Source organism: Protomyctophum bolini (assembly GCF_963924005.1).
Source record: "Protomyctophum bolini genome assembly, chromosome: 15".
NCBI lineage: Eukaryota > Metazoa > Chordata > Actinopteri > Myctophiformes > Myctophidae > Protomyctophum > Protomyctophum bolini.
Genome location: NC_137876.1, coordinates 13639667 through 13662696, shown reverse-complemented (window position 1 = coordinate 13662696; position 23030 = coordinate 13639667). Strand labels below are relative to the sequence as shown.

General features: G+C 44.4%; 1 protein-coding gene across 1 annotated transcript in view; it reads left to right on the top strand.

The window, feature by feature from the left end:
- Positions 1–23030, top strand: part of LOC308329245 (pleckstrin homology domain-containing family G member 3-like) — a 47493-nt gene that overhangs the window by 9687 nt on the left and 14776 nt on the right. The window contains exons 3-4 of the mRNA XM_080783451.1: positions 14019–14470; positions 19716–19816. Coding sequence (XP_080639577.1) covers positions 14019–14470; positions 19716–19816 — 553 coding nt within the window. The remainder of the gene's footprint in view (positions 1–14018; positions 14471–19715; positions 19817–23030) is intronic.

Here is a 23030-nt window from a genome sequence, read left to right as displayed (position 1 = left end):
TGCGGTGTATGCTCAAGTGTTGGGGCACATAATGAACAACGCATGTGACACCGTCTCCTCTGACAAAGTGTCTGAACACTCTTCTGCATGATGATGCTGGTGAGATTCAATATTCAAAGTTTCTAAGCTGTTTATTTGTCACTCACTTATACAAGTTCAAACAACTAAATGACAGTGTATGCTCTGCTTTGAGCAAAAATAACTCTTTACAGTTTTGACCTTGCTGTTTTGTCTTGTCTTTGTCCAGGGTTCTGATAGGGGGGGGGGACATGATGACATCACAGGCACTTGTTTGTCCGCATTGAATAAAGCGCTCCATTGATGGTGTGATATTTGTCCTTCAAAGTCCTTTTAGCTCTGCTCAACACTATTGTATTAAAAGGATTTATAAAGTTGGTTAAAAGGAGGTAGGCTGGACTCTGGAGTTGTATCTCTTACTCCTCCTATCACAGTAAACATGAATGTTCATGTGCGCTGATGGCAGTGTCATTTAGTTGTGGCATCTGCCCTCCACACAGCTGTCAGTGCATGTGGACCCTCCAGAGAGGTGCTAACAGGAATGTAGCATGGCTGTTGACTGTTGGCCTGGTGGTAAAGTCTACAATGGACTCACACCTCAGGACTACATCAGGCCCCAGATGTGTGGGTGTGTTTGTGTGTGTACGTGTGTGAGTTAGAGCCCAACCTATCTGTCACGCCACGTCATTATTTGACTTTTGTATCAGCAGTTACGCACCTGATTTGTCCCGTTTTTTTTTACCACTTTCAACCTTTCAGTCCATATATTTTGGTCATGTAATTGCTCATGTAAGAGCTCACAATTGTAGATCGGCTATTTTTTACATTTGTTAACTGGGCAAGTGTATGTATATATTCTAGATGTTCTCAAAAGGAAACTAAACAAATTAGTTTAGATTTTTTTCAAATTGATTGGAAAATGTTGCACTTTTTGACAACATATCGGTCAAAATAATAATAATCGGTGGTCTAGGACTCTCCAAAATCTGGCATCGGACGGGCTCTAGTGAGTGTGTGTGTGTGTGTGTGTGTGTGTGTGTTGTCCTGAGGAATAGAGGGTATGCACGTGACATCATCGTCAAACCAGGAAGTTATGCAGGAACGCCTACTGAGTGGCAAAAAACTACTTTCTGGCCTTGACAGCCCATGCATCCACACAGAAAAGTCATATCTGATTGCATTAAACAACATTAAACAATGTTAAACTCACTTTGCATGTTGCTTTGCCACTCGATTTGCCACTCGATGTGCCATTCACTTTAAGCATGCATGCTATACACTATTGCGAGTGTGGACCGGCCCCAGGTCTGACAGGGGGCCTCTTGGTGGGGTATAGGCGTGTTGAATGGCGGACCTTCCTTAAGTGGATCATCACATGCCTATGGACTGAGGTCAGTGGGCACTGCGGGAAGCTTTAAGATCCGGAGGCCGAGAGCACAAGAGAAGTTCACAGGATTAAACGTGAGCCTTTTGAGTTAGCTTTATCTTTACAGGTACTTTGGAGAGATCCCCAGCCTGTCTTTATTGCAGTGATTGACTCAGCCTCTTTGAAAGGTGTCAGCAAACCTTTTTCAAATCTCGACTTTTATTGGTGTAAATTACAAGTTTGAGTCCTACAATCTTCCTGGCGCTTAAGCATATTCTGTCGTGCCTATGTTTTATGATGAGATTACAGTTCAGCAGCCACTATAGTAATAGTAATTCACAGGGAAATCTTTTAGGTCACGGCTTCTGAATCTGAACAGATAACCAATTTCGACACGCTCCAGCCGCCAATCCTGGGAGTTACAGGGAGTTAACTTACAGGTCACACTATCTCATTGAGCTCCCAGACACTTACCCTGACCGTAACACACCAAACCAATGGCTACACATACTATCTCAAATGTTATGTCTAAACAATCATTTTAGCATTAGAACAACATTTGGGTTTATTTCCACTGTGGCTGATCATGCAATAATAACGATTTTTAAATGGGTCTGTGATGTACAGTAAATGGTTCAGTTTTCAGTTTTTATGACCCAGATAAAATAAAATAAAAATTCCCTTGTGGTTGTTTCACCAAATGCAATAATTTGAGTTGCAATTTAAACCCACATCAATCACACAGTACTTTCACTTTTGAACAGAGGAATTTCCCCCCAAACTTCCCAACACAATATTTTTTTTTTACCGTGTCTGTCTGTGGAATGCAAGTCCAACATGTATGTATGTGTGCCTAGTCCCTGTTTGTCCACAGTGGTTTATTTACTGACCTTCATGTTAACTATTAACCACTTAAACCACCGGAGTCCCCCAGGGCTCTAAACTTGATCATCCAATTTCTTCCCTCTACAATCTATCAATCTCTTTGCCAAAAATAGCCAATCTACAAGTGTTGTGAGCTTGTACACTCGCTATTTTTGAATATCTGCCCCAGAATAAGGTTGTAAGGGTTCGCGGTATGTAAAGGTCCTCGCAAGGTCACAGGGGGAGGCGTTGATAAAACAAAATCCAGTCACAGAGGTGTCGGAAGCAGAAACTTTCAAAATGCCTCAAACTCCACTGCCTGTAGGGTCGGTGGGGGGGGCATCAGTTGTTATTGTCATTATTGTTGTGTTTCCCGCTGCGTGATAATGGTCTGCAGAGACTCGAACCCTAATCCTCTGTCACCCTCTGTGCATGAGCCCCCTGCACTCCTGCCATTCACCGTTGTCAGGTGGGGAGGAGTCTTTCACAAGGGGATAAACTACAAACTACCCCTGGCCCACCTCTCTCTCTCTCTCTCTCCATCTCTCTGCCCTCTCTCTCTCTCTCTCTCTCTCTCCTATCTATTCAATTCAAATTCAGTTGAATTTGGATCTCCCCCCACTTCTCTCTCCATCCTAAATCAACCTCCGTGGGTGGGAGGTGTAGAGAGCCAGTGGGGGGCGGGCGACTGTATCTTGAGGGAATCGGAAAAGCTTTATTGAGATGTGGTGCAAAACATGATTCCTTCTGTATCCCCAAGGAAAACAGTTTAACGTGATAACATGATTCCTTCTGTATCCCCAAGGAAAACAGTTTAACGCCGGGTCCCCTCGCCTCTGAGATGATGAGTGAGCTGATTAACGCCGGCTTTTATAAGCTGTGAGAAGCCCCCCCCCCCATCCCCCTCTTGGTCTGCTACGTAAATGGCGGCAACACACAAGAAAGGGCCATTTAGCATGAGCCGCTAGAGCCAATTCTTGTTTGCATTAATGCATCATTTACAGTACGACGTGGCAGTGTGTTGCTAGTTTAGTTTAGATCGGCTATTGCTATTTCATCCTATTTCATCCATGCTTCACCGTCATACATAGTATAAATTATAAATCAGGCTTTAATGTGGAAGGCGAAAGTTGTGTTTATGACCGACTGACTGGTGGTGGGGAATCTCCACAATATGGTGACTCTGTGAGAGAGAACACTGTAAGGAGAACCAGATGCACGGACGTCAGGAATGTCCCGGTGACGTGATTTTATTTTATTTTATTGTATTTTGTCTGTCGGGACCGTGTGGACTAGAGAGTGCTTTTATTGGAGACATAAATCCTGATGAAGAGACTAGTGTTTGTGTTGTAGACCCATCATTCCCAGACTAATCATGTCTTGTAGAATGGTTTTGTGTCTGAAGTGAACAGCAGTGGGTTATCAGGGAGGCTTTTGCGTGCCATGCACTGCCATGATGCATCGCCTCTCTGTTTACCCAATTTTATTAATGTTGTGAGTCAACAAGGTGTAAGCACCTTTTATTGTTTTTCCAGGCATATTCATCATTATTGTAACATGATCAAGCCAGTGTCTGCCTGGTGGGCAGGACGCAACACAGTGGTTTCGTCTTAGCTGTGACTCACTGTGAGCTTGAGTCGGCGTGAATAGGTGAACATGTACCCTGAAGCCAGGGTTAAAGTGCAAGGCAGGTAAAGGCATGTGTCGTTGCTGTAGGGTTAGGTCTCCCCCTCCTCCAAGTCCCTACAAGCTGCGGTTGTTTATCGTTGTGGTTCGTGTCCGCACTGGAAAAGGAATTGTGACACTGACGCAAATGCACATGTTCAGAAGGGCAGTTGTGTGTGTGTGTGTGTGTGTGTGTGTGTGTGTGTGTGTGTGTGTGTGTGTGTGTGTGAAGTCTAATTTATGCTTCTGCGTCACACGACTGTGTCGCACGGTGAAAACTACGAGCTCACAACGTGTCACATCCATGACACGTTTTGAGGTTGTAAGTCTCCTATTTCCGTGCGATAAAGTGTGAATCGAGCTTCAGAGTGGCCTCTCCTATCTGGCACCGGTTGCTCGTTGTAGAATCGATTTTCAAATCCTTTTAAGCACTTATAAAGCACTAGACAGCCTGAGCCTGGCCCGGCTCTACATCTCACTGCATCCACTTGCCAATGTGAGATCTTTCCCAAAAACACTTTAGACTCAACTAAGGGTGATCAACTCTCTGAAACCATCTGACCTTAGTTTTTCTTTCTATGTGGTTTATAATGGGTTTTATATTGTTTAGTTCTTTTTATTCGTCATTATTTCTATGTATTGTGATATTTGCACCTATTTTTTTGAAAAGTGCTTTCTGATCAAAGTTTACGTATACTTCTCTGACAAAACCACAAGCCACAACTGTAGCTACAGCATGACGTTCACTGTGGGTTGCAATTTGCAACACACATGTTGTTAACTTGTTGCTACGAATAACGTCTAACTGATCATCATCAGTTCATGCAAAGTAGATTCAGATCCTGATGCAAACTACTCCACATGTCTGCCCAGCTGAAGTAGCTGCTGGCATGGGACAGTTTTATTGCCACACTACATAAAAATGATGGCATAATAAAGTAGACTCAAACAAAATACCAAGTTAGATTTAGTGATAAGAAACAAACATGATGTAAGGTGTATTGGTAACAATAATATCACAAGTCATGTTCAAAAACGGTATAGGAATGGTTTAAAAGACTCACTGAGTATAATAAAAATGCTTATGCTATGATCAGACTGGCAGCCCAAATTACATTTTCTGGCCAATCCAGATTTGAATCAGGCTGCTTGTAAGTCTGATCAGCGTAAAACAACGTGGAAACGGATATTTGTAAATGAACTGCATAAAACCAACCCGACTCCAATGTTCAATCTGATGAGTACATCAGATTTGAGCAGGATTTAGTCAGCCAGTCTGAACAAGGCCTGATATATGAATTACCTACTGCGATGATGAAACTCTTCCACCCTGTTAAGAAGCTTGAGAGAACATGAGGTGAGAACTTCCAGTCAACCTCCTCTCTGAACTCATCAATGTTGTTCAACTCATCTCCAATCTTGCCAACCTCTGTGATTCAGTGTTTAATAATGATGAGAAAGCACCAGTAGATGACCTGTCCTCATAACTAGTACGAGACACACCCGTATGACTCCTCTACCTGCAGTTACTAGTTGGCACCCGATCTCACACTTGTGCTCATGCATCAGCAACAATACATTTCTAAACTATACACAGCATGAATGGGATAAAATCTGGATTTGATGCTTCACCATCAACAGCATCTGTTTGCCACAGTGATAACAATTATATGTTTGACTTGGATCAGAGTTGGACTTTTGTTTTTGTCCCAGTCAAAAAGTTAATGTCAAAATAGTCAAAGTCTAACCACCTTTAACCTGACATCCCAATTTGTCAGGCAAAAACAATATTTCACAAACTGCGCAAACTTCTAAACATTCCGAAATAGCGAAAATAGCAGATCTGACAACACATTGCATGTGAGCTTGTACGGAACAAAGTGGTTCAGCCCAAGTGGTTCACCCTATGATTATACAGAGCGCGTGGCTTGGGTGCAGCATCTCTAGTGTTACTGAGGGTCCTTTGATTTCCAAGCAAATAAGGGTCAAGGTCGAGGCACCAACGACGCCTACGACAACATCTACCATGCAAAGCTCCGGTGGTACATACACATGGAGTAGGGGTGTACATTATTTCCTCTCACCACTAGGCGAGTGACAGCCTTGTAGAGCAGCTAACACTGGCATAATATGTGACCTACGTTGTGTAGCCCAGTGCTTCTCAAAGTGGGGTCTGGGGGTCTGTGAACGAATGCATGCCAAACTGGTTGTCCATGATATTATAAAGTTTGACCATTGTAGCCTATTTTTTACAGTAAGAGTCCAGCATTATTGGACTAACAACTCTGTGGTAAAAAGTGCATTGCAGTGGTTGGAACACTTAGGTCTTTTTGCATTCCAAAGAACACGACAGTGGAGGAGCATAGTAACGTATTTGCTACTCTCCTGTCATTGCCTAAGACGTGCAAATATCGTCATTACATGGGTTATACATTTTTTCCATAATACAGGCTGGAAGTCTTTTGTATCCGTGACATAAAGGCCTGGCTAATAAGACAGTCTATGATAGACAAATCACTGTCATTTACAAGGAGCTGTTGCCTCCCAGAGAGAGACTAATAAGTAGGTGCTGCTGAGAGGTGTTCATTTCAGAGCCTCCGTTTCTATACCTCTGCCACTGCCTTATTAGGGAACACACTGCATATAACCATGAGGTCATCGTCAGACGAATATATCGGCCGGCTGTGTTGTCGGTTGTCGGATAACTCGAGCCTGGAATGGAAACAATCCTAGACTTTATACATCTGTTTCTAGACAAGTTACTCATCAAGCACCCCGTGCCCCCTCCCCCCTGTACAGTACTCTGTGGGTGAACGTCTTACCTGCCGTCGGCTATGAAAACACAGCTTTATCCTTCTACCCTGAGACTGAAGCGTTCACACTAAATCAGCCAGGCTATTCCTCACGCTGACATGTTTCCCCATTGAGGGAATATGCTTCCAGACTTTGGGCTTTAATAAATCAGACCGTTTCGTTTGGACTGGTTCTACACTCCATTGATCGCTCGGTTTACTGACATGTATGCTGTGCAGTAGCCCGATTTGGTGTCTCCCCGGCCCAGGATCCAACTTTACAAAAAATCATTATGAATTATTAACCACAAAGCATTTCCAATTCTTTTCATTTCACAGAACGCTTCTAATTGAATTTATATAAATCTCTATCTCTATCTCTATCCACAATAAAAAAATAATCATATATATATATATATATATATATATATATTAAAAAATATTGTGTAAATCATTATAAAATAAATGTAGGAAACATTACTTGCGACCCATAAAAGCGAGTCTGTGGCCCAAAACTGGGTCCCGTCCCATTGTTTGGGAGTCACTGCAGTAGCCTATAGCAACGCTCCATTAAAGCCAACCACTTGCCAGAGGCTCGTGGATTCGGGGAAGCAACAAAGAGAAGAAGCAGAGCTCCTGCTTGTAGCGTTAACATGCCTTTGTCTGTAATGTTAACCTGCGCTTAACAGGCGGCAAACTGGAATTTGAAGAATTGTAATGAGGGGTTAAGAGGGAATACTGTCTGGAATTTCTAAAAAAAAAAAACTTTTTAAGCAACAACATTCATACAATATGAAGCTTATCCTATAAGCATCTAAGCTGTTACACAAAAAAAGGTTGACTTCCAAAGCTTTGTCATTGAGTTATTGAGGTTAATGTGATGTCTGACGTGTCTCTAAATACTATACTATCTCCCTCACCTTGACTTTGTTAATGGTTATGTCTTTAAGTTAATGATTACATGCCAGGTTGAAACAAATAGGGGCTTTGTCTTGTGTTTGGCCTGAAATTGTGGTTTGTCGATATTTGAGTCCACAACTTGGCTATGGATGATATTTTAGTATTGTAGTGTACTTAGTATAGTAGCTCTCATGAACATTTCCTTTCCAAACTCTCATGCAGCACAGCACACATGGTGATAGACCGGCTGGGAAGGAAGGACCAGGAGCTATTCATAAAAAATGCAAATATTCTTGCAAATCCACACACAAGGATTATGGAAAGTTTGGAAAATCACCCACTCCTAGGTGACATGCAAGAACATTTTGCAACTTTGTCCTCTGCCATTGTAACAAGGCATAGATGCATTGGATCACCATCTGTCCTCAAATCTACTGGTCCTGCCTACACATGTCCCATCTGTATGGAGATAAAACCATAAGCCCTCTTATCAGTCATGGAAAGTAACTAAGTACATTACATTACATTTACATTTACTGAGAATTTTTAGGTACATTCACATTCACAAAAATCAGAGGCCAATTTTTTCTTTTATGTAATTATGATTATATTGTTTTTCTCATGATTGGCTGATGGCCGATACCGATCTTGTGCGTAAGGGGAAAATTTGAATATTTCCAAAATGATGAACTGTGAAAACCTAGTCTAATAAGGTATAATGACATAGTTCATTGTTTCAATGATGTTGAAAATGAGTGCCCTATTTTATACTTCAGCTATTTGAAAGTAGTTAATCTGCAAGTTAACAGTATTTTCATGTTTTGGTATTGCTACTTTTACTTGAGTAAAAAGGAGTACTTCTATCTATCCTGTACATCGGCTGTCTGCTTTGCTGTCGGTGCTTAGCAACTGATCTGTGTGGCAATTGTATCTACCATTTAAAGTGTTAAAAAGTACCGATTATGCGGTTGACACACGGTTATCACCCTTTTGAAACCTGTGAGATGAAATGGTAGGGTGTGTGTGTGTGTGTGTGACCCTGAAGCACGCTAAGAATGTGTGCACCTGTGAGGAGATGTTCTGTTTTGACTATGAGCAAGAGATCTGTACAAAACACATGTATTGGCTTGAAGTCGTTTGTTCTCTCTTTCCTAAGCTGGTAAAAAAAGACAGCGGATCAGCTGTTCTTTATGCTTATTGACAAAAACCCATGGCATCAGTAGAATGGGTGAGAGATGACTGCTCTCTCTCTCTAATGGAACGGGGTCCTTCAAATTCAAAATGTTGTTTGTATTTTTTACCACTTTCAACCTGCCCATCCCCATTAGGAGAAATAGGTGAACATGATTGAACATTAACACAAGATTTGCAGAATTTGCTAAAATACCAGATCTACAAGATCACAACATATCGCGATGCGTGTAAATCGGCTATTTCCGCTTCGACACCACCGTATCACAAAGTATAATATGGGTCTTTAGATTATTTGATGGTGGATATAGTCAGGAAAGAGAGTAAAGGAATGACATGCAGCAAACCGTCTGAGCAGCCAGGAATCGAACCAGAGACTGGCTGGCGGCTGCTTGGAGCATTTACTTCCATGTGGGATGTGGCCTAACCGCTCAGCTAGTGGGGTGTCCTGATTATTACTAATTAATCCAATTTAAAACGTGTTGTCAGTAAATGGAATGTTGTTTGAGCGTGGCAGAGTGTTATGCTTGTGTTTAGAGCCCATTGGGGGGTGGGGGTAATGAACAGGGTAGTGCCAGTGGTGGATCCCTCGGGGATGGATCAGGGATAACTGTTGGCAGATGCTGACATCGCTAAGTGGCACCGGGCAGAACATCTGTTTGTTGTCTGATTGGAATGTGTTCCACAACATCAATCCATCCAGAGTTTTAACTAAAACTAAGATGAGAGAACATATTGCTCCAGTTTTAGCTTCACTGCATTGGCTTTCGGTTGTTTTTGGGATTGATTTTTAAATTCTTTCACTTGTTTATAAAGCTCTCAATGGTCTCGCACCTTCCTACCTACATGTCGGGGCGGTGGTGGCTCAGGGGCAGAGTGGCTGGATGGCAACCGCAAGGTTGCCAGCTTGAACCCGGGCTCCCCCAGAGTTGGTGTCAAAGTGCTTGAGCAAAACACTGAACCCCTAATTACTCCTGATGTGCTGTGTATGAATGTGTGTGTGAATGGGTGAATGTAATGCACAATATATGTAAGGCGCCTTGGATAAAGGTGCTATATAAATGCACCATTTACCATTTACACGTCTGCCTGCCTAGATCCCAAACCCACCCCCCCCCCCTCAGGTCGGGAAGCACCCTATGATCCGACGGACCATTGCTCAGAAGGAGCATTGGTCCGAGGTGCGCTGGGGGTCGGGAGAGGGTGGGTGGTTAGGTTTAGGTGTCTGCCCCGGGGGAGGTTAGGGTGAGGGTTTGAGGTAGGTTGTCGATCGGACCAATGGACCGTCGGCATATTGACGCGGACCCCTCAGGTCCTCCACTGCTGGTCTGATCGATGTGCCTAAAAATGGCAACTAAAAAACACGGTGAAGCAGTTTTCCCACTATACCTTCGACAGGCAGCCTCTGTACACACATCTTGTATGGCAGTCCCTGGCACAAAATCTTTTCAGATGGGGGTCTGTGGACAAATGCATATTCATTTGGTGGTGCTTGACATGAAAATGTTTGAGAACCACTGGTTTAAACGACATTAGGAAGAAAGCCCAAATAAGCAAACAAACTGCCAAAACTGCAACCAGCTACTATCAATATTTACAAGTGACTTTACAGAAAAACAATGGAATGGCAACACTGATTCAGACTTGGAGCTGATCATGAGGTCCACCCTCTTTGTCCTGATGAAGTGCAGCAGGATGGAAACACTTGGCCCTGCAGCGCAGTGGGCCAGCTAGCCCTCCGCTTATCAGCCACCCACATGTTTACAAGGTCATTTGCATTCCTCCACAATGCCTGTTTCAACAAAGTCACTCAGTGGACTGGTACAGCGCTACGCTCACAGCCTCACACTAGTGGTTTGTAATGTGTATGTGTGTGTGGTGCACTCAGACTATCGGGGTGACATTCTCACCTGAGCAAGTGACAAATTATGAGTATAGGGGACGACATCACAACGATGGGATGTGGGTTAATGGGCCATGTAGACTCAACATTGAAAACAAGTCAATGTTGGCATTGAAAACAAGTTTGACATACTGACAGAAGCGTGCTTGGGCAAAATACGCATTTTGGTGCATGTCGTATGAGGCTGGGTGTCCGTCTGTATAGAACTGGGACTCAAAACTCCAATCTGAGACTTATTTTAATTTATAAAACATCTTAATTAACCATCTGTATAGTTTGTTAATACAACTATTTGCAGCGGTTGGAGGTGGACTAACTCCTCTGTTCCATTGAGACATTTTGACCTTGGTGTTGACTTTTGACACCTACTGGCTGACAAGTAGTACTGCCAGAAGCTCAAGCACAATATACTGTATCTATATCCCCATGGCCAAGCAGGGAAGCACAATATATCCCCATGGCCAAGCAGGGAAGCACAATATATCCCAATGGCCAAGCAGGGAAGCACAATGTATCCCCGTGGCCAAGCAGGGAAGCACAATATATCCCAATGGCCAAGCAGGGAAGCACAATGTATCCCCGTGGCCAAGCAGGGAAGCACAATATATCCCAATGGCCAAGCAGGGAAGCACAATGTATCCCCGTGGCCAAGCAGGGAAGCACAATATATCCCCGTGGCCAAGCAGCTAAGCACAATATATCCCCATGGACAAGCAGGGAGGCACAATATATCCCCATGGACAAGCAGGGAGGCACAATATATCTGCATGGCCAAGCGGGGAAGCACAATATATCCCCTTGCCAAGCAGGGATTTTGTCCTGGCAGAGCGACAGAATCGCTAGAGATCTGGTTCATATGCCAGGTAGGACATGAAACGTAGGGATTCTGGCTTGAAGTGGCAGAGCTGCTGGTGTGGCTTACTGTAAGTGTTTACTGTTATAGTAAGTCATGCGTACATCTGGATAAGGCATGGTTTCCAACAGTGTTCGTGCTTTAGCACTGGGCAGTTTGTTTGTTATGTCTGGTCTTGTCTTGAGCTGGGACCACGCAGCTACTATCAGCTGGTAGGTCAAGATTCAAGAAGAATGTTGTGCACAGTGAAATGTTGGTCTGACATGCTCTGCCAGACTGTGCTAACAGTAATAAAAACAATAAATAAGATGTAAAAAAAACAGGCGTAATAAAGTTGAAATCTAGTAATAAAATATAAAGTTTATTCAGTATGGCAGCCAGGCAGTGTGTACAGTAGACAATTCAGAATAATCTTATAGGTGCTCTGTAGGCCAGACAAACTGTCTGTCTAAAACACTTCAAGCTCAAACCGACAGTTGTGAACCGGTGCGCTCAGACTGAAACTTGGCTAACGTGACTCTGGTTACAGCTGCTGAGTCGCCCATGGTCTTTTAGTGCTATACCCACAGCATCTTTTTTGAGTGGAGCTGGAGGAGGAGTGGGAGGAATAGCGCGAAGGAGCTTCGAAATGGCTGACTCAGAACAACTCAAAACCAAAAGTAAAGACAAGACGGGAGTAGTAGTGAGGGAAAACAGCGTCCTCATTCTAACTCCCGCAGTGAGTGAGTGAGTACAGCCGCTTCCCACTACACTCCCTTCCTGCTGGCCCCAGGCCAAACCCACGGCTTGTCATGGAGCTTTAACCCTGCGTTTCTCAAGTGGTCACTCGGCCTGCCAGCTCATCCGCTGTCCTCCGAGAGGCTTGGCATGGGAACGCTGTTGATGCCGATCGCACTGGATTGTTGTGTACTGTGGGCCAAGCGGTACAGAATGCAGTGAGCTCAGTACTGACTCATGGAAAGTTTAAAGATGCCGGGAGGGAAGTGTGTGCGTGCGGCCATAAATAGAGAGGAAGTTCGATTCTGTTTATTTCTCTATTAGACATTTTCTTTCCCCATATCCTGGAAAGTTTGGTTCATTATTTACATTAGATGATATACGATATGTTATGTTGTCCGATGAGGATCATATGCTTCCTAAGGCGCTGTGTCCTTGCTTATCTCTGCAGCAACAGGCCTGTGTTGTTGCTGTTGCTTGCCTGCCAGTGACGTACATAACTACCGCCTTAATCATTAAGTCTACAATTTGTCATCACTGCTACACTGTGCTGTAAGAACCTGTTCCAAACATGCCCATGATGACATAGTCTGTCTGCAGGCCACAGCCTGATTCATACCTCATCGTACGACCGCAGCTCGCATCAGAAATAGCAGACCTAAGCTGAAAATATCAGACCTACAAGCTCACAACGCGTTGCGGCGCGCTGTGAGTTTGAAGGTCTGCTATTTCCGACTTCTCACACAGCATCGTGTAACGGAGAATAAATTAGGCTTATCAACCCGTTTTCTCCACTTGGTAATAATCGCAGACTTGACTTAAACAACAAAAAACTAAAAAAGATACATGTATTAGTCCAAAGTCGAATTGCACGACAAAAAGTCCTTTTCTTTAGACTTTGTAAAATGGTTTTGACCCGTAGACCTTTCAAATATTTAAGGAAATCGAGCGCTATGCACAGTGGCCACCGACCGCTCCGATGTCATACCGCAATGACTTCATATATTTGGGGAACGTTTATGCGGGAAGAATTTCCCATCTGGCCAGGAAGGATGTGAAATTGTATATGGATTCCATTTCTCTTGATTTCAGACGTTGGCCAATAAAAAGACATATAAACAAAGGCCCTGGTCCCCCTGCCCTCTTTTTTTCTCATCAGCTCCCCTCCCTCTGTTTTTCTAAGGTTAAGCCTTCACCAGTCAGTGGAGCGAGAGGAAATGGCTGGGTTTTCCACAGAATGTGCAGCGTCGTAATTAGGCAATGTCAGTAATGATTTGAACAAGGCCTTTTACAGTAAACTACTGGCTGCGCTCTACAGCTGGGAGTCAGTGTAGTAACTCAACTGAATTACTATGTTTGAATGAATTATATTGATCTGAAGTCGTCCCCGGACAATGTCTCCGTTGTTTCCAATTTAGACATTTTTAAGCCTATTCTCCCAGTGAGTATCGAATTCATTCTGAGTCTGACTCGCCACTTACCTCCGCCAGTGATTCTCAAAGTGGGGCCCGGGGACGCTATGGGATCCTTAAAGGGTCTCACGGGATACCCTGGCTCAACTATTGTTAGTCAGGAGCTAAATTGACCCTTACACATCTGTAACTCTTAGCACTTGCAAATAGACGTTCTCTGAGTTATGAGGGGCAGTGGCCTAATGCATCCCAAACTGGAAGTCCTTAAAATTTAAAGGTTTGAGAAACACTGACCTCCCCATTTCTTTTCTCTCCTATTCTTCTCTCCCTCCTCCAGAATCTCCTCGGCTGTGCTCTCCCCTCTCCACCAGTGAACATGACCAGGCAGGTGTGGACCTGCTGGGACCAGACTGTTATGGCCGGCTGTGCGCGGAGCCCCCCGGTGGAAGCAGCGGGGGCGAAGGCGAGCGTCCGGTGAGCCTCGTGTCCACGCTGTCCTCCGACTCGTCCAGGGACGGACACAGCCTCTTTGGCAGCACGGCGGCTTTCCCGTCCTCGTCCACCCCGCCCATACCCAGTGAGGACGACATAGACCTGGAGCTGAGCCCTGCCGAAGATCAGCTGGAGCCCAGGGTGATACGCTTGCAGTGGAACAACAACAGCGCTGGGTCGCCTGTCATTGCAGACGCCATGGCGCCCAACCCAAATCTGACGTACTCGGACCGGGTCGTCATGGAGATCATAGAGACGGAGCGCATGTACGTGCGGGACCTTCGCAGCATCGTGGAGGTGAGTTGGATTATGATGTTTTATGACAGCTGAAGCTTAGCATGAAGTTTCCATTCCAACAAATGCATTTCAGGGCCTTCACCTTTAGCCAAGTATTCACTCTGAGCCAGACGCCTGATGCTGCAGAAAGTGCAACTTTACGGGATTTCCAAGTGTGTTTCACTTGGATTGGTATGAAACTATGACTTCATGTCTGCGCTGAAAGACTTTTTTTGTTAGGTGATTTACTGGATTTTCTCAGCTAGGAGACGAAAAAAGGAACGGGTCTTAACGGTTGTTGAGATTCAAATAGTCTACTGTGTTCCTAGAGAGTGTTTGTGGCCATAAATGGGCCCTGCACCCGTAAAATACCCATTTGATTGTTTTTCCAGAATCCGGTTTGATTTCCTGTGTTCTACATCAGAAATGTGTGTCCAATATTTGACAGTTTGTTATGTATGGTTTTGTTGTTGTTTCAGATCACGATTTTATGGTCTGACTGTGATGTTGTGTATAACTCATTCTGTATATTTACTTTACAGTTAAAGCTACATCTTAGAGAGCCTGGAGGAATCTTGGCCTCTGCTAAAGTCTGGAGTTCAAACGTAGTCAGAACCCAGACACAGAGCAGGTCTTTGAACGCGGCAATCTTGGGCTCTGTGATCTTTGCTTAAAGATAGCAAAAACCTCTGTGCATCTCTGAGCCGTGAGCTACAGCAGTGCGCGACATGGGCAGGGGGATGGATTCCCCAGTGCGGCAGCTCGCTGATCTATCATCGCATCTTTTGTAGTCTCTCTAAAGTACTTCCAGAGGGAGCGATCTCTCAGCTTTCCTCCGTATCTGGACATTCATCTTCCATGTCCTTTCTTCACAGAGAAACAGGAGCACTCCACTTTCCTACAGCCTCCTCTATTGATGTTAATGTCTTAAACACGTGAGGCAGCTTTGTGGCAGACTGGCGTGGTATGCTAGCCAGCACCTGTCCTCACCTTGTCTCTGTGATTGACTTCGCTGGCGCCCGGGAGGTCGGCATGGGGGGGCAGTGCCCTCGCTGTAGTCTGAGTAACTAACGACGTGCTCCTGACGCGGACACTCCCAGGACTTCCTCTGGACTTCAAACCATGTCAGTAACAGGAGCAGGAGCCCCCTGCCCAGTCTGGTTGTGGCTCTATAGGTCCCAGACCAGCCTGATCCTTCTGGGTCTCTCACCGGCCAACACAAACACGTCCATCTTGACGCCAACTGGAGTTTTTCCATACACTACAGTGTGGGAATATGGCCTAGTCCAGTAGCCTCTATAAAATATGTCCAACTAGTAATTGACTCAAATGGATTCCATATGTTTCATTAATTCAGACTAGGATTTAAATTGGTCAAAGATGCGTGAAACTGGACTCTTTTTGGTGTTGTCCTCCAGCAAATGGATGTGCCGTGCTGCAGTGAACTGACCTGCAAAAGTTAAGATGGCATCAAAACAAATTTAACAACCTAAATACCTATTTATCAGCTACCCCCCCCCCCCCCCCCACACACACACACACACACAAAAATGTAAGAACCCAAATCTTGGGTATGGGTGGTCTCTTGCACAATATAAAATATATTTTCAGGTATGGAGCCTAGGAGGTCTGGGGGTTCTTGACTTGATCAGAAAGTTAGAAAACCACTGCCTTTTGGATGCACTGTGTCACGCCTGGCGTTTGTCTTGTCTCCTTGTCTATTGATCACGGGTCGTTGAGCCAAGAACAGCTGTGTGACTCAGCTGGTCCCTCGAGGCTACATCCACCTCAACACCTGGCCTGGACACACCCAGGGTGTCCATACCCCAAATTCTAGGAATAGGAATGTAGGGAGGCGCTCTGTGCGTCCAGAGATGATCCCCCGTAGCGGAACATTCCTTGGATGATTTGGAACGCAACTGTTTTTTATGTGGCCACTTCTTGTTGCAGTGATGGAAAAAGTACTCACGTTTTGTTTAAGTAAAAGTATACTGTATTGTAGACATACAAGTAAAAGTCCCGTAATCAAAACGGTACAAAAGTAGTGTCATCAAAATATATAGTACCAAAAGTACCAGTAGGACACCCTGAGGGTGAGAAGCGACCTCGCCCCTAAACAACAGAACTTTTTAATATGGCACAGTTGAGAAGCAGGAGTTAAACTATTAATCTGGTGTCAGTGAGGTCAGTTGCTGGTCGGCTCCATATATGCAGATCTAGTATGTCAAACCATTTATGGATATCCAGGGTCTGATGAGGTCAGTGTCGTGATCTTCATATATGGAGATCCAGATGATAATAGTCAGCTCCACATACAGTATGGAGAGCCATGTGTTGTACCAACTTGGTTCATTTGCAAGTGTGACTTGCGTTGCGGCAACCACACTGGTTATCACGAGACTGTCACAATTTGGCCATATATTGATATTCCCATATATGGGCTTAATATCGATAACATCAGGGATGTCCATATATGGGCATAACCGGGATTGTATTAGGCCATTGGCTGGGAATGCCCATATAATGGACCTATGGATTGGATATGTTATATTTCCGGCCCGAAAATATTCACGTTTTCGGGCCAGGTAGGGCAGAAAATGTGTGCTAATTAGAAAGGCCAGACGGGGCCTCGGGCCACCCCAGTAGCCCAGGCCGGGCCTTAATTTCCGGCCCTGTTGAGAACGCTATTCGAGCCTGGTAGGCTCGCGACGGCGTCCTCCGTGAAGCGGTGGCGCCGCTGCTGCTCTCTGCTCAGGCGGCGCTGGCTCGCGATGGCGTCCTCCGTGAGACTCTGGCCGTGGCGCCGAGTCCATTTGTTCCATGGCCTAACTCACTGATTTATCGGATACCACCACACAATGGAACGTTTCCACTGCACTGGCTGTCATTCATGAAAGCAGCAGCCAGTGAGTGTGTATCAGGGCTTCAATGGCGGTGCGTGCGTGTACGGTATTAACCCTATAGAGGACTGTGACTACAGGAGCCTATGAGACGCCCTGCTGAATGCCAGTCAGCATTGCTGTCACTACAGTGGAATGCTTTTTGTTCAGTGTATGGTGTGTGTGTGTGTGTGTGTGTGAGAGAGAGCGCGTCAGTATCGCTGTCTGTTTGCCTTATGTATACCACATCACTGGGAGTCTGGGTGTGTGTACACAGTTGTTTACTGGTGCTGAATGTTTAGTCTCTGCCTGTGTGTTTGTCCCCTGTCATTTTGCTCCTCTGAGTATCTGGTTAAACTTATTTGTATGGCACATGAGTGTGTAATTGGATAAAGGGGCTGGGTGGGCGGGTGGGTGGGGCGGGGAGGGTCTTCTCAATAGTGGCATGTATCTGGCCAGAATGGCCACAGTGTGCCTGTGTTGTATTTGTTCTTCCCTTCTTCAGAATAGCCCTCTGGTCCATAGGGAGTTGGGGTTTTGGAAGCGGGGCAGACTGTGGTTAATGTTTTTAGTCTGCATTCAACAGAGGCACTGCCAGACTCCCAGTCAATGGAAAAATCCTTAAAAGGATCACATTAGTTTGAAGATCACATCCCCAATAGATTAGCGATTTCTTTTAACGAAGAATTCACAGAATTCCGGACAAGGAAACAAAACAAAGCTAAGGACCTTTTCATGAGCTGCACATCTCTCAGCATGAACTGCAGTCTCTCCAGTGCCATGGCTGGCTGTACAAACACAATGTCATGTGATAGGTATGTGATATTTTGAACAGATCTCACACCAAAGCATTAATGGGGGAGAGAGCCATAGTTGTGGGTTCCACAATACATGCACTCCCTCTGCTGGAAAGAAGTTGGAATTGCAAATAAAAATCACAAGAGTCAGTGCATCATGTTTCAAAAGTATTTGTTACATTACATCTGTCACAGTCACAGACTCTGCCTGTCTAGCTCTTGTAATTCTATGTTATGTTCTAGTTGTTGTGGTTCTATGTTGTCTTCCCCAGGTGTTTCTCATGTGTAATCACTAATCAGCCCTCCTGTGTATATTAGTCTTGTTCCCCAGTCAGTCCTTGTCCAGTCATTGTTTGTTGTCACTCCTTGTTCAGTTCAGTGTCTGTGTTGTTTTCCCAGTTATTTTATAATAAATCACCCATCTTGCATCTTGAACTCTGTCTGCTTGCTGTCCTGCATTTGGGTCCTCACCACACCACCGGAACGTGACAGAATGACTGGACCAGACTGGACCCAGCGGACAGCACCCTGGCCACAGCCTGTCCAGACCTGGTGAGGTATTGGGGTGTCAAATCAAGTCGACATCTAAAGCTCCAGCTACTGGATGTTGGGGGGCAAGTCGAAGTCCTGGTTGTGATGCTCCGACCTCACTCCTCAGAGGTTCTTGTTGTGGAAGAGCTGACTGTCCAACACCTCTTCAGCCCCAGGTTCTATGTCCCTTTCCCTGCCCTTTGGACCCTGTGACTGCCCTGTTCCTGTCCAAGCAGCGGAAGAAAGCTCCGGGGGGTTTCAGCCCCTTTCCCTGCCTTTTGGACCCTGTGACTCTGCCCTGTTCCTGTCCAAGCAGCGGAAGAAAGCTCCAGGGGGTTTCAGCCCCTTTCCCTGCCCTTTGGACCCTGTGACTCTGCCCTGTTCCTGTCCAAGCAGCGGAAGAAAGCTCCGGGGGGTTTCAGCCCCTTTCCCTGCCTTTTGGACCCTGTGACTCTGCCCTACCCGTACCAGCAGCGGAAGAAAGCTCCGGGGGGGTTTCAGCCCCTTTCCCTGCCTGCCCCCCCTTCTACCTGTACCCTCAAGCCCGTTCTTGTCCCCTCCTCTTCATGGACATTATGGGACGTCATGAGCCGTCCCTTGAGGGGGAAGTACTGTCACAGTCACAGACTCTGCCTGTCTAGCTCTTGTAATTCTATGTTATGTTCTAGTTGTTGTGGTTCTATGTTGTCTTCCCCAGGTGTTTCTCATGTGTAATCACTAATCAGCCGGCCTCCTGTGTATATTAGTCTTGTTCCCCAGTCAGTCCTTGTCCAGTCATTGTTTGGTGTCACTCCTTGTTCAGTTCAGTGTCTGTGTTGTTTTCCCAGTTATTTTATAATAAAGCACCCATCTTGCATCTTGAACTCTGTCTGCTTGCTGTCCTGCATTTGGGTCCTCACCACACCACCGGAACGTGACAACATCTCATAATATTATGAATTGTAACAAATACTTTGGTTTTGGTTCCTCAACATTGTAGCAGAAATAACAACTGGCAGCATCGAAACTCAGGAACATTTTGACATTTATCTAAATCCATACTTTGTGTTTTCCCATCAGGACTACTTGGCTCACATCATTGATGTGGGGAATCTTCCCATACAGCCAGAGCAGGTGTGTGCCTTATTTGGAAACATAGAAGACATCTATGAATTTAACAGGTACGTGCACATGAACATACACAAACATATTGCATCATGTTTTACATAGTAGCTCCTGTTACAGTTAGAATAACTCCTACTAACAGCAACTATAATTAACCACTTAAACCCTATTTTAAACTTGTGTCACGCAAAAACATTGCCTATCTACAAGCTCACAGTGTGTTACGATTTTGAGCTTGTACATCGGCCATTATTTTGTAAATCCTTAATCGTGAAAGTGGTTAAGTAAAGTGGTGTGCATTTCTATAGTGCCTTTATCCAAAGCACTTTGCAATGTGCGTTACATTCACACACCAACGCAAAGCCGGCAACCATGCAAGGCACCAACCTTGGGGTTCAGTGAATTGTCCAAGGGCACTTTGACATGAACGAAGCCAGGACGCTGGGGATCAAGGTGAAAACCTTCCGTTTGCAAGATGGTGTTTACTTTCTACCACCTGATACTATTCACACTAGTGCTACAAAAAAGCTACAAGCTACAAAACCATGCGTTTTGTAGCTGGCCAGCTACATTGGTGTTCAGTTCGAGCCACACTGTACGAAAAAGATAGCATTAAATTGCCCAGGCAACTGATTTTAATGGAAAGAATGAGCTCTTTTTCCTTTTACAGAACAGAGCAGGGAATTATGTGGAGAGAAGAGGGGAGTGGAAATGATGAAACAAAAGCATATGATTGATTGACGCTACACTGCTTCATTGGAGTGCTGCAACACAGTTGAAGTCGGCTCAGCGACACCTGTCATGTGTTGTGCTTCAGCTGTTTCAGATGAATGCTATTCCTGTAGACTGTAGTCTATAATATGTTTTATACTGTATATGTACTATAGCTGCTACAGTCAAACCAGGTATTGCATGGTCATTGGAGAGATTGATTTGTTACTATGACCTTTTTAATTAACATGACCTTGTAGTGTAGGTAGGCTCTGTTTTGCCTGACAATCAGACCGACCAACATGGCCTTCCAAAGTCCTGAGCTACTAAAATTAAACACAAATAATTACACCCTTTAAAGCAGCAGAGTAGCAATAGAACTAATATTAACTAATATAACACACTGGGATCACTAAACAAATTAGTCGCATATTATTAGTCACATTATTATAATGGCTCAGTTCAGATCCTGAAATCTGGCATCTGCAGTATAGCGCTGTCTCTCATGACGGTGTTCACAGTATTCAGTTGTGTATTTCTGTGGGTGTACATTATTCTGAGAGATGAAGAGAAATATTAGTCAAATCAATATTGGTACAGAGCAGCAAGCTTTGCCTTTAGTTGTCCTGTGTTATGTCTGCGAGTGCTAATTACTGGCCAAGCACCTTGCCAAAGTGCACATAGCATTCCTCTCTTCACGGTAAGAAGCCTCCCTCACAGTGCCAAGGCCATTCCTAAACTCCAAGTATGAAAGATATGACTGTTGCCTTAATGAGATGATAACTCACTAAGTGGGATATATGGATTTTGAAACACAGAGCCATGACATTTAGTCCTTATCGGAGAGTTCCAAGTTTGTGGTCTTGGCTCTGCAGCAGAATGGCATTATATTATTACATTGCAAAGTACAGTCGTATTGTCTTTTTGTGAATACACTCGAACACAACAACAACAAGACACACACCACAAAACTGTGAAACACACCCACGAAACACAGCGAAACACGCAAGCACAGCCAAGCAGCAAATAGGGAGTCTGTTTAATTGCATTGTGTGGGTGCCTTTTGGTTTTTGCAGTCTGGGACGGTGTGCCAGTACTTCACATGCCAAACAGCAACTTAGGCATGGCAATTTTGCAGGAAGTTACCCTGGGGGAGCCAAATTACTGGCGAGCAGGAGACATTTGTTCTCCGACAGTGAAAGGGGGAAAAGCACAACACTGATTCGTACTCCACAGGTGATCAGAGAACTGATGCAGTCTAGCAGAACTGATACAAAGCTCTAAATGGCATATTAGCAAATTGAAATGGCATTTATCCTTCTGGGGTTTATTTGGGAAGGATAAGTTAAAAGGCAGACCGTTTGAAATTTAGTTAATAGACGGAATGTCCTTCAATCTGTTTGTGTTACTTGTAAACATCTTTTAACCTGGTCACCCCATTCTTTCTCATTCCTCTGGGAGTATGACACTGACATGAAAAGAGAACGTACAACATTTGTCAAATAATGTCAAACCCCCTTTTCTGTTCCCACAGACTGAAATAACATTTTGGTTCAACCTGGGCATTTTATCTCTGCTACCCACCATCCACAATTACTCACGAGAGTCACAAAGCAATCATACTCCCTAAGAGAAAATGAATTTTCAATCAGAATTTAATCTCATTTTCATTGCATCATGGGCATGTTGAAACGTTTGTCCTGTTAGTCAGTCAAGTCACGCAAACACAGTATTGATGTTGGCAATGGAATGTACCATGATATATGTTTTGTCTCTTACTGTTGGATCAGTAATGGTTACATTTTATATGCAGCCTTTGTTCCACAGTACAGTATGTTATGTTTGATTAACCAGATTGAAAGTGCTTTACTCTGTCTGTGGATTTTTGGGAAAAAAAGTATTACGTAAATAAAAAGAAATAAATGAGAACAAGAGCATTTCCTGAAAAGCTATTGTTATGGACATAAAAGTGTTCCGCCCAACAGCAATGATGCTCTTTATTATAGTTAACTGCCTCCCTGCCCTGAGGCTCCAGGAAGTCTACCCTAAACAAACAACAGCCATTGTTCATTCAGTGATGCATATTACTGTGAGGATGAGCAACACATAAATGTTCTAATGTCCGACAATGCTCTTGCCGGGTGGCTGCCCTCAATACGACTAATCTTTAAAACTGCAATCCGGAACTTATTTTAGTGAATAAAACTTTATTTTAACCAATCTGTATAGCAGAGATGTTTAACTTAATACAATATGACTAGTACATCTGCAGTTAGACCCTGACAAGTAGCTACTAGTACTGCCTACAAGTGCAATCCTCGGTATGATGACATTCCTTGACATTCTCATCATGCCTCATTTGAATTCAATTTCCCCTGAGTTGTATTTTCTAGAATGTGTCACTTGGGACCATGGCCATGTCTAAATGGTTATGTCGCCCTCTAGTGGTAAACCTCCTGATGGGGAGGGAAAAGCCAAATGACACTGAATGTACTCCTCTGGACTGACTGTTCAGCCCTCGTTCTCCATCGATCCTTCATGTATGTTTACTTCTCACCC